Consider the following 12,833-nt stretch of genomic DNA (forward strand, 5'->3'; position numbering starts at 1 on the left):
GAGCACCAAAATATGTAGACAAGATGATCAAGCTGGCAGAACAGTATATGGAAGTGCATAGAGGTAGTATAACTGGCAAGTCCAAGAATGTCCATATAAATTGGAAACCAGTAATGGCTGACCAGAAGCAGGATTTTACCAAAGATGACAGGAGGTTATTCGACAGAAGGGAAAAAGAAATATAATGTTTGTTATAAAATGGGGCACATTGCAAAAGAATGCAAGTCCATTACCAGCAAACAACAGCAAAAACCTCAACATAAACCAGCTGGAGCCGTTTACAAAGACAGTGCTGGGAAGAAACAAGAAAAGAGTGACTGGCATTATGGATGCTGCTGCCAGAAGAAAGAAAATCAAGACTACTTGTCAAATTCGGTACAAGAAAACTTGATTGATCAGTGCATGACTAATGGTCGGCTCAAATTAGGAAATGTATCAACAGTGCCTATAGTGATGGGAGCTTGTGATAAATATCAAGAGATGCCAACAAATCATAATATGCCAATATGTGAAGGCTATGTTGGGGACAAGAAAGTGAAGGTTCTACGAGATACTGGGTGCAGCAGTGAGAACCAGTTTAGTATCCAATGATCAGATGACAGACAAGGTACCCTTGTGTGTGCTAATTGAGAAAATTAAGTGAGAAAATTTCCCATAGCAAAAATAAAGGTGGATACTCCATATTATGTAGGAGATCTTAAGGTCATGTGTATCAAGGAACCAATACACGACTTGGTGAAAGGAAACATACCAGGTAGGAGAAACTTTGAGGAACTAGACAGAAAGAAGATTGATGAAGTATCTTCTGTCACCACCAGAGCTCAAGAAAAGAAGAGCAAACATGACATCAAGCTGTTGCAAATGTCAAAAGGCGATATCCCGAATTTAGGTTTGCAGGAACTGAAGGAAGCACAGAAGAAAAACCCTTCACTGCAGAAACTTTGGGACAATGCCCAGAAGAAAGTTGAGCACAAAACAAATGGGAAAGATACTTATAGAATCTATCAAGGCAGTTATACTGGGGAAGTTAAACAGATCATAGTACCAACAGAATACCAGACTCAAGTGATGAAGTTGGCTCATGAATCAATTTTGGGAGGACAAGTAGAAACAAAGAAAACAGCAGGGAGAATCACCAGTAATTTCCATTGGCCGGGAGTAATTGGAGATGTAAATAGATTCTGCATGTTGTGTGACATATGCCAAAGTACAACACCTAGACGGAAGGTAAACAAAGTGGCATTGATGGAGATGCCCCTCATAGATGAGCATAGTATTTGAGGCAGTATCGAGAAGTACCACAAGCCAGTACAGGATTTTCACCCTTCAAGTTACTGTATGGAAGAACAGTACAAGGTCTGATGCAAATATTGAATATGCTATAGACAGGAGAAGAAGAGTCAGAAGTAAGGAACACATACCAGTATGTGTTAGACCTCAGAAACTGACTGGAGGAAACCTGTCAACCTGCTCGACAGAGTTTGTATGCAGCTCAAGGTTGTCAGGAGCATTTTTATAACAAGAAGGCCAAGGATCGACATGTTAAAGTTGAACAAAAGGGTCTTAGTATGGCTGCCCACAGACCACAACAAACTCACCCTGCAATGGAAATGACCTTTTGAAGTCTCGTCTCATTCTACTTATATCTTTATTACATAGTCGTCTGGCCACGATTTATATTTTCGACACCAATTAGTTATTAGCAAAACCTTCTACAATCATCTGCTTTTAACTCTTATTATAACAAAACTTAAAAATAATAAAATATTCACTCACAAATATAAATTAATCACTAATATTTAAACCAAACAGTCTTTTATATCATGAAAATCTTTAATGTCTAATTTGTGTGAATTGTTGTTATGAAAGCATGACAACTATTTTAGTGTAGTCTAGCAGTTCAATCCAGCATTGTAATGCTAATTCAGTGGAAGAACTAATCTATCATGTGGTGCAATTAAAATATTGTTAGGGTTTTGATATATGTTTATTTTGTCTCATAAAAATCTGAATATTTATCAGTTTTTATGCCACTATCAAAGTAATTTATCAGTGAAAATTCAAAATAGATGCATCTATTCTATGTCACATTACTGAATTGTAGCTAATAGCACTGCAAAACTAGAAGGTCACCATAAAGAATATACAGTTGACATGAACGGTTTCCTAAATAAATGTTTTATTTTTCAACAGTTTACAAATTAATCAGAAATCTAGATTTATGATTAAATGTACAGTCACATATGTTTTATGAATGTGCAAATGCACATTATCAGTTAGAAGCCATCCAGTGCTTGTTGACTAAAAGATTAACTGAATGAGCTGCATTAATACCCAATAATATGCATATTGCTGAAATAAAACAATTCAAAAAGATCTGAAAGCTGAATAGATAAAATGAAAATACAAGAAATTTCATGAAAAAGTAATTTAAGAAAGAGAACTTTTGGAAGTTAAGAAATATTTTTGTTATATTTAAGATCCAGGTAAGTGAAAATACTGTTCACCTGGTTTTTAGTTTTTATTGAAATTTTAAAGGCATTATTTTTGATAGTGGATGATACAAATGATAAACAAGAGGCACCTGCTCATTTATCAAAGAGTTTCTTGAGGCATAAGAGAGAGAAAGAATTGATTTCATCTATTGAAGAACTTGAAAAAAATGAGATGCCTGTACTTCAGCAAAGACCTACCTATCTCAGACAGGAAGAACAATTGCAGGTAAAGGAGGCTGGTATCCAAATCTCCCCAACTCATGACCAAGAAGATTCATCCTTAGACCATTCCTATGCTCAGCTTTCACCCGAACATTCTATAATCAGCTGTACCACACTGCCAGACTCTTCAAATGAGACTTCAGGAATCATTTGCTCTAGAGAAGAAGTGGTTATGAAAGATGACCCAGAGACAGATGTGAACTCTGCCTCAGAAGAGTCTAATAATAGTGTTGCAAGAATGGTAGGTTCTGTATAAATAAATAAATAGATCGATAACACTTTTTAAAGAAACTCGAGCATACCACAATTCTACGTGTTACCCATACAAATGAAGTAGAAACAACTATTTAAACACAAAAGATTGAAACACTTCAATAATGATAAATTTACTAATCTCTTTTCCTCTTGTATATGTCTTTGCTATAAAACAGCCCTTATCATCATATTATAATAAAACTGAGAAATAAAAACTGTGTCATCAACAATTACAGTATTGCTGCTGAATGAAATCTTAAGGTACTGATTTATCTTAGATTAATTTGGTAGGAACCTCAGAATAATGGGAAGCTCAGCAGATAATGTATTGTGGAGCAAATATCTGAATAATCTTAACCTCGACTGAGTTTGAGGCAAAGAAAGATCCAGGATACAAGTTAAATCAGTGAAAAAATCTTCATTTCAACACGAACACAATCAAGTTTAAAATATAAGTGTATTAAGTGGCACCTTTACTAGAAGGCCTTTTATTTGGGTTAAAATTTAATACATTTTAATCTTAAAAATCATTCTGTTTAACACTGATGTGGTATGCAGGCAGGCATATCATGCATTGTATACTTTATCATCCTAAATATATGCTGCAGAAACATTACCTACATCTCTGCATCACTAAAAGCTATTACCTTGTATTCAACTGCCTCGAAAATTCCTGCACGTGCCACAAGCCTTGAATAAACTCCCACCCTACATATAGTTGCTCCTGTTTTATTTTTACATTTAATGTGTGGAGTTGTGATATTCTTAGATTCATTGGTTTCCCTCAGAGTAATTTGGTAGAAACCTCAGAATAATAGGAAGCCCACCAAAAAATGTCTGAATAAACTTAACGTCAACTGAGTTGAATGCAAAGAAAGAGTTTGGATATTGCACCAGCTTATGATATGATCATCATAATGCTGTAGCCTTGCACCTATACAAAAGTGACAACCTCCATGTGCAGTAATTCCCATGAGTGCTAGCACATGATAATAGGCTCATTTTTTCTACAGCACTTCCTGTATTCAGAAGTGTTTTTTTTTCTGTGCTCTTCGAGTTTCTAGTCACTTTGATACACTGCCTTTTTTTATTTAGTACTACATTACTTTTCTTTGTTACACTTTCATTCCTTTGATTGCAACTTCGTTTTTTCTAGCCACCACACTTCTTCTTTGTATTACTTCAAACAATGATTACAAATATAACAAATAAAAAAAATTCCTGAGATCCAATTTTTCCTCTTCAAGCATTGCCTTCAATTATGTAAACAGAGATGCCTTATTTATTTATGGAGCTGACATTTAGTAGTTAGCCTTGTATCTCACTTAGTAGAACAAAAGCCTGACATGTGACAGGTCTCAGATTTTAATCTGTGGCAAGGTACTATGATTATAGTGGATATTTAAATTACCATGACCTTTCAGGGCTGTGGTGAAACATGGTATGACAACATATTCATATGTTCTTCTTTGTTTGCCACTTTTGCTTCTTTATCTCTTTCTTTCTTGGTTTCTCTGTTCTTGGGGTCTCCTCAGTCTGGATCCCTTTCTTTCAGGTGTCTGCCTCCTTTCCTCTCTCTTTGACCAAAGTCTTGCCTGTTTTCTCACTGCACCAATTTTTAGAGGTGTTCCTGATTCTTTGGCCTCTTGGGCTAGGGCTGTTTGCCAATAAACTTCAATTCCCTGGTTTCCTGACTCACTAGACCATGGATACATCTGTTGGCTACCCAATCTTGGAAGTACTATAGGGGTGCCCCTTTCCTGTTCTTCATCTTGTCATTTCTATTTACCATTCCCTTTCCTATGGGTGGGCCATCAAGACACTCACTGGTGATTCTTCCTTGGACCTGATTCTTGGTTCTGGAACCTTTTGTGCCTGCCTCTCCTTCCTTGCTCATATACAGTTTCCTTTCACTGGTGACTTTGTGTTGTGCAAGTTCTTTCTTCAGATCTGTCACCGCTTTACATACTCCACTTCTCATTCTCTTCATCTTCTCACCTGTCCTTTTTCTTCCAATTCTTTGTATCTTTGACATCTTCCTGGGAGTTTTCTTGACTCTCATATTGGCTGGGATCTGTCATCTTTTTTGAAACTTCACATCATGGAGATTTTGGTATTATATGCTCTTCACTCTCCTTCTCTTTTTGCATGTGAAGATCTCTCACTTTTGGGGTTTCTGGTTTCTCTCTACACATGAGACCACTTCATTGGGCTCTGGAGAATCTGAGTCACATGTCCTTTGATCCCTTCTCTGCTTTTCTGCCTTTCCATTCATCTTTCCCTCCCTGATTGTCATGGTGGCTTGATATTTCCAACATAACCCAACCCAGAGTTTTCCATCACCACCACCCGACTTGCATCTTTCCACCGATGTCTTCCTTTCTTATTGGAAGGGGCAGTTCCCAATGCCTCCACTCTCTCCAGGGTCTGGTCTCCAATGAAGTGATCTCTACTTATCAACATTCTTGAGATGTCTGCAACTTTTTGGGCTTGGCTTCAGTTGCAGTTGTCAGGTTATCTCTTGAGGATCTATTTTGACAATTCTATGGTTATTTCTTACATCATCTTCCAGTAAAGCACCCATATTTGGTACCTATGCTTTACTTGAGTCCCCCAGTTGCTCAACAGTAAGTCTGAAGGCTTATAATGCTAAAAACAAGGTTTCAGTACCCATGGTGGGCACAGCACAGAAAGCTCATTGAGTAGCTTTGTGCTTAACCAACCAACCAACAAAGAAACAAACTTCACCTGTGTCTTTCAATGATTTCCATTTACCGAACAGTGTTATCCACACCTTTTGCCTCTTGCCCAGCACTGTTCACTTTTTTTCAGCTGTTTTCTCCTTCTACTTGCTTGTGGTCATCTTCATTTGAATATTAATGCCTTGCCTCCTCCCATCCTATATATTGTAAGAACCTATTGCTTTGTTCCTTGACCACTTCTTTTTTACAAAGACTTGGACTGCTAGGAGGTACATCAGCTGTTTTTCTCCTATCTCTCTCCCTTCTTTTTCATCATTATGTGATTGTTCCATTCACAGTTGTCTTTTATGTCCAGTTAAGGCTATCCATTGCTATCCCACTCAGACTACCCCCTTTCATGAGCACAACTATTGTATGCTTTTCCCAAGGCTTACTGCCTCCTCTAGGGTCTTCCACTGTAACTGGTTAGATTTGTTAGTTTATCTGACTGGCATACTCCTTTTTGAGTTAGTCCAACTGACCTCTCTCTGACATCACTTCCCATTAGATTACTCATATTACAACCTCTTTTGCCTCCTTTCGATGCAAACCTTTGGTAGAGACCTTGCAGTCTGGTATGTGTACTTCTACCACATTCATCTCCTATTATTTACATCACTGGGTGGTTTCAGGTGTCTCTGGTTTTCGACTCTCTCCAGTTACTATTCTCTTGTCTACCCAGAGGCTTTAGTGTGTCGAGTTTTGCCTATTGATTTCCTATACCAACTTCTTCACTGATCAAGTTTGATCTCCATGCCCCTCACACATTTATTGACACCACTTTTTGCATACTATTCCTTATGTACACATTCAACAATTAAAAAAAAAAAAAAAAAAGAAGGAGGAGGCAAAACACTTGCACATATACACACAAACAAAAACTTATAATGTTCAAATAGACACTACATTCAATATGTTTGATGTCATGGGATCCTGCCAAATTTCTGTCATTACGTCACTGGGAATATTTACCCAAAATCTACATCAAGCATGTGGGATGTGCAGAAAATTCTATGGCAGTTGTGTGTCAGGTAATACCTAATAGAGGTGCAGAAACGTAATTATCTATCAGAAATAAATTTTCAGGTAAGGAAAATATTAACATTTTTCACATAACATGTTGTCCAGAAAACCATTAAGTGGACTTCGTTCTAGCTGTCTTTAGTCTAGAGATAGAACCTGCTCCATTCATGGGATATATTGCTGTAATGCTGCTTATTTGTGCTCAAATGTAGACACAACACCATCCTTCACTGGTAGGGGTAGATGATACCTAGAGGTTGCCATGTTGAATGAGAACGAACAGTTACATGGGTAGTGCTAGTCTCACTATGGGTAAATCCAGTATTTTCCATTAAGTAAGAAACATTGGATTTAAACATTACTACACTGGATCTGAAGTGGGTTTGTTGATGTGAAACTTCTTGAAGAAGGAAGCCAGCTAATCAGTTCATGAGTCCAGTAGAAGGCAACTGTCCAGTGTCCTAATGCAACTGTGCACAGTATGTTTTTGTCTTTGACATAAATACAGATTGTTTTCATTTTGTATCATACATTGTGTACATTCTGTTTGTTTTATTTACTTATTTTTTAAGCTCAGTCAGTTTAGTTAAATTGAGATTCACTTCGTAGTTTATCCTTCTGATCTTCCATTGTCAAGCAGGCCTGGCATTCCCTATTGGTTAAGGAGCTTGACTCAAAATCTGAGGGTTGTGGGTTCAAATCCCTGTCACTGAACATGTTCATCTTTTCAGCTGTGGAGGTGTTGTAATTTTGCAAGAAATTTAAAACAAACCAAGCTAAACAAACGATTGTAAAGCCAAGAATATGACACTGAGAAAGCATGGCAGTATATACTAATCAAGATATTGCCATTCTTTTCACTTTAAGATAAGTTATGTTCTGTTGATTTCTATAAAGTATGTTCAACATTAAAACAAACTTGCCCATGAGTTCTGTGTGGAACAATTGCAATTGGAACTTAGTGGTTTCCTTAACCAACTTTTTCAATTAAGAAACTGTACTTGATATGAACAACAATTTTGAAAAATATATGTATATATATACTAAGGGAGAAAGAAACATAGTATGTTTGCATACCACAGAGTAAGATGTGTCTTAGGGATTTTAAGTTATCTTTTGCTGTTTACTTGAGTACCAGTAAAATAAAAAGTAAAAATTTTGCAAACTAATAATGTTTATACTGGTCATTTGTGCAAAATATCTAAATAAATAATGCTAAAACTTGTAATTTATTTGATACTGTTCTTTTTAAGACTTCTTAACATAATATTTATTAGAAGAACAAAATGCTTTTATAAAGAAATTTTATCTAAAAAGAAAATTTAAAACATTATTAGTTTTTGCGGATAAGGCTTTGAAATTACAAAACTATTTACAAGTTAAACTTTGTTTTATCTAATGTTTTGTTGGTTGTCTAGTGTTTATTTATGTTTGTGTTGTGTCTTTAATAATTGAAAGTATTTAGTGAAATCTATGAAATGTAAAATGAAATCAACAAGAGTAAGTCAGTTAAAAAACCTTATCTACTTGAATGTGTTTATTTACAGGGTGTGAAACACTTAACTTAGAAAATAAACTTTGTTTATGATTAAGTCCTAACACTTGGTTCTAATTTTAAAAATTCAAGAGGTCTAGCCCTCTATATCCTCTTGACTAAGATGAAAATTTGAATAACCTAACTCTATAAGCAAGAACAAAGCTGCTGAGAAAATTTTATTGTTGTTACATTACAGAAGATCATCTTTATATATGTCATGAACTTTCACTTAGAAGAAACAATGTGTCCTCATGCACAAAGAGCCAGAATATAACTCGGTGAATAAATTGAACATAGACAACAAAGTCCTAGATTAAAGCCGAGATTTCTCTGGCTTGGTGTCATGGGCTTTATTTTTGGCTATCAATATACTTTTCCAGCTGTTCAAACTGAGGGACAAAACCATGTATTGGTTGTTTGAAAGTTTCTTTTATAGTGAGAGTTAACTTTTAGATATTGTAAAACATTTGCTTCAATGCTTGTAATAATGTTTTTTCTGCAGAAAGCATAAAATTTTCTTATTTATAAATAGTTTTTTAATATGTTGAAAAATAAAATTTTACTCAACTTCATTTTTATGCCTTGTTCATAAACAAGTTTCTTAGAGTAAAATGGTGGGGAGGATTAAAATTATTTGTTTTTCAAAAGTTTTAATTATTTATTTCTCAATATACATTGTCATGAAGAGATTAAAAGGTGATAACAGAATCAAAAAAGATTTGAAAGCTAAATATAGTAAATAAAAATACAAGAAATTTCATGAAAAAAATTGTCAAGTCGACAACATCAGTCCTTGCTGGTGGACTGCATTTCTACACAGTAGTTAATAACAAACCTGTATATGAATTTCAATTTCATATTCAAATATTTCAAATACTGGTTGTATTTCATGTAAAAAATAGCAATTAATACATTTAAACAACAAAAAGAAGTAGATAAAAATGCTTTATACACTCATACCCTTGACAAAAACCTTGCACTTCAAAAAATAGCTTCAAGGCTGACTATGAAAACACAAACAAATAAGTATGAATTATTATCTGGCAATAATAATACATATGCAGGATAAAACCTGTTACCAAACATTATATTAAGAACCATTCGTAATTTGAGGGATAGAGAGTTCATTATAGAAAGTTAAGCTTCTAATGAAGATGTAGAGCCAAATATTGTAATAAGATTTTTTGAGGTACACAGTCATTTAAGTACTATAGTCAACATTACATATTTTTAAAAATGTTAAACTATAACTTTCTCTTTAAGTAAATCTGGAGAACATTTTTAAAATAAATATCTAAAAAAAAACATTTCTTCCAACTGAAATAGGATAAGGAGGCAACTGTCTTTTAATCAGTCTTTTTAGAATTATCCAGATTTCAAATGTTTCTTAGGTTGATGAACGAAAAGTAGGATTTACCTCAGACAATGAGGACCAGCCAGAACATCACCAGAAACTTCAGCGAAGGGATACTCCACACCATCTGAAAAACAAACGCATCAATCCATCTACTTCAAAAGAGGATGAAGAAAAGGTAATTTTAAATATGCAAACCATGATTGTCCTGTGTTCAGCTACATTTAGTTTTCTATTGAGAAAGTAATGCTTATAGTTTCATAATTCCATTTTTTTAAAGCAGCACCACAGCTCACTTGTATAATAAGATATAAAAAATTACATTAACAGTCAAGAAAGTGTTTTGGATAAAAACATGTTTTTTTTAGAAAATTGTAGTTTTTTTTGTACTTTCTAATCTATCTTTTTTATCTATTATATTTATACCCACTGTATAAAAATATTCATGACAGGTAATGTGAGAAAGAGGTGTGTGTGTGTGAATACACTATAACAGATTTTACTTCAATTTATTATATTGAAGTATCTTATAGGACTGTGTTAAAAATTTGGAAAGTTCTTCAGAAAATATATTAAAGCAATAAATAATGTGTTCCAAAGAACAGATTCAATATTTCCCTGAATATGAATATGGTATTCAAGTACACTGATTTGTCAACAGATAAGCTGTAAGTAATTCACAATAAGTAGCAGATTAAGAGAATGTAAGCAGAGAATAAATTGAACATTAACCCATTAACTGCAGCAAGAGCAGCTCAGTTGCCATTTTCTAACTACTGCGGTAACTTTAATTTTTAGGGCAATTAGTAAACTATTTTAGTTTATCTTTTTTTCAGTTAATTTTTCTTACTTGAATAAGATTTTAAATAGCATAAATAAAAAACATAGCCTTGCTAATTTAATAATATAATTCCTTTAAAGAAAATGGTTTAGAAGGAAACTATTATATATATATATATATATTTATTTATTTATTTATTTAGAAAAATCGACTTTTGTATGGTAGATTTCAAAGCATGGTACTATGCATAACCCAACATTATAGTCTTCACACACGGCACAAACACAGCATTGAAATGATCTTCCAGGTTTTCCTTCTTTTTTGAAGAGTAAAGTTTGGAAAGCGATGCACTGTGAGGCGGTTAGGAGATGATGATTGGGCATATCTTCCTGCTTTGGAGGTGCATTCCCCATATTTCTCAATAAGCCACTTTACGAGTTCTATTTTGAACTTTAGCAATGTATTCTTTTCATCAAGCTTCTTATGAATTATAAAGGAATTCAATGCAACGATATCAAAGAATCTAAGATAGATTTTTTGTAGTATTTCTTTAGATGACTCCTAGCTGCATCATAGGATGAAATCACTTGATCCATATGATCCACGCCTCCCATCACCTTCTTGTAATCGATACACACAAGAGGCTTGCTCTTTTCCGAGTTATCTTCGTTTACAGTCTTTCTTTCAGCATCATGGGTAGTGCTTATCATTATCACCTCTCTCTTGTCTCACCATTGCATGACCATAAGTTTACCTTTATACATGGTAATATCTTGTCCCTTTTTTAGCTTTGCTTTTGAAACTTCCTTTGGAATTTCTTTTCGATTTTTTTACAAAGTTCCAATTGCATCTGTCATGTGGGAAACTATAAAATTGAAAAGAGGTGGTGAAAAGTAATAGTTATCCATTGCAAGATAAAAGCCCTTATCCAAAAGGTCTGTCATTAGATGCAGGACGACTTTCGTTGAATGATTTAGGTATTCAGGTGCAATTTCAGTAGCACAAGGAGGCATTTGAAAATCTTTTCCCTTTCCAGTGTAAACTTCGAAGTTATACACGTATCCTGTGCATGATTCACAAAGAAAGTAGCCCTCAATTCCAAATCGAGCACACTTTAGCAGGATGTACATCTTCCATCCTAATCTACCCTTCCATAGAAGTAAGCTCTCATCTATGCATATATTCTTTTGAGGGAAATATGCACTCTGAAAAGACTCCTTGTATAAGTTTAGAATATCTCTAATCTTATATAATTTATCTGAAGAGTCTTTAGAAGCAGAGAAGTGCAAGTGTTGCAGGAGAAGGAGAAATCTATCTCTCAGCATTGTTTCTCAAAAAAAAGGTGTTGCCAACACAAGATTCTTTGAAAAATACATCTGAAAATCAGGCTTTTTGATTATTCCTATCACTAACAACATTGCATCGAGTACACGCATTTTGCCGACAATTGTGTCTTTCCAATTTTGTAGTCTACTTTTTTCTTCAATAATCCTGAGATGAATTTCTGTTTGCAAATTTCATTAGCATACGCATTAGTTTCCGAGATGATTTTCGATATTATTTCAGCATTTTGAATAGATTCAAAAATCTCCAAAACATTATCAAGATTGGTTTCCTTTATTTTGACACTCGAATCTCCACTAAAAGTAAAAAAGTTTCTTTTGCTTCCAATGAGTGACCACGCTAGTTGCGAAGTACTTGGTACATTTGTTTGTTCATTATCAGATAAATCATCAATTGTGACTTCATTAATAAATTCTTCTTCACTATCAAAGGATAAATCTAAGCTTGATTCGTTGCTTTCACATAGGTATTGGCAAAGCTCTTCATCAACAATAACCCACTTTGCCATTTCAAGGGAGGAAAAAAATTTGAAATGATCCTCTCCGACTAAATAGCTTTTGAGCACTGATTGCTTGGAGGTGGGAGTGCCAATCTGATACCCTGACTCACAGATAAAGCTGAGTTGCCATCAATCACAATAAAATGGAAATTTTCGTCAATCACATAGAGTTATAGTTATGTATGCGCGATTGATGGATATTTCCGTCATTCGCAGCTGAGCCATAGAACTTCAGTGACGGAAATATCCGTCATCTGCAGTTAATGGGTTATCAGCAATGAAAAAGAAGGAAACACAAGTGAACAGATGAAACAAAATATTCATTCACAATGATGTTCTTTAAAATGTTACTGGCTGATTCTATTATTACTAACTTTTAGTTGTTGGAGCACGTAAGAGGCATGTCTATACAATAATAATGATATTACACTTTTTAAGTTAGTCCAAAGTTCTATTTCTGCACCATCCCTTGACTTGAGTTTGACCTGCACCCCAGTGTAGTAATGATATAGAAACAGGGTAAAGCAAGTTTGAGCTTTTACAGGGTGAATGTTGGTACGCAATCTTTGTCTAAGATAGAGT

The 12,833-nt window shown here is 34.6% G+C and overlaps 1 protein-coding gene across 2 annotated transcripts in view; it reads left to right on the forward strand.

Moving 5' to 3' along the window:
- The window catches only part of LOC106457969 (protein scribble homolog), a 256,183-nt gene that overhangs the window by 149,036 nt on the left and 94,314 nt on the right, over positions 1 to 12,833 (forward strand). For both annotated transcript variants that reach the window (XR_002610285.1, XM_022384070.1), the window contains exons 15-16: positions 2,555 to 2,958; positions 9,665 to 9,805. Coding sequence is in view for 1 of the 2 variants with exons in the window: in XM_022384070.1 (XP_022239778.1) it covers positions 2,555 to 2,958; positions 9,665 to 9,805 (545 nt within the window). In the remaining variant the exon portion in view is untranslated. The remainder of the gene's footprint in view (positions 1 to 2,554; positions 2,959 to 9,664; positions 9,806 to 12,833) is intronic.

This window comes from Limulus polyphemus, unplaced genomic scaffold, assembly GCF_000517525.1.
Source record: "Limulus polyphemus unplaced genomic scaffold, Limulus_polyphemus-2.1.2 Scaffold399, whole genome shotgun sequence".
Lineage (NCBI taxonomy): Eukaryota > Metazoa > Arthropoda > Merostomata > Xiphosura > Limulidae > Limulus > Limulus polyphemus.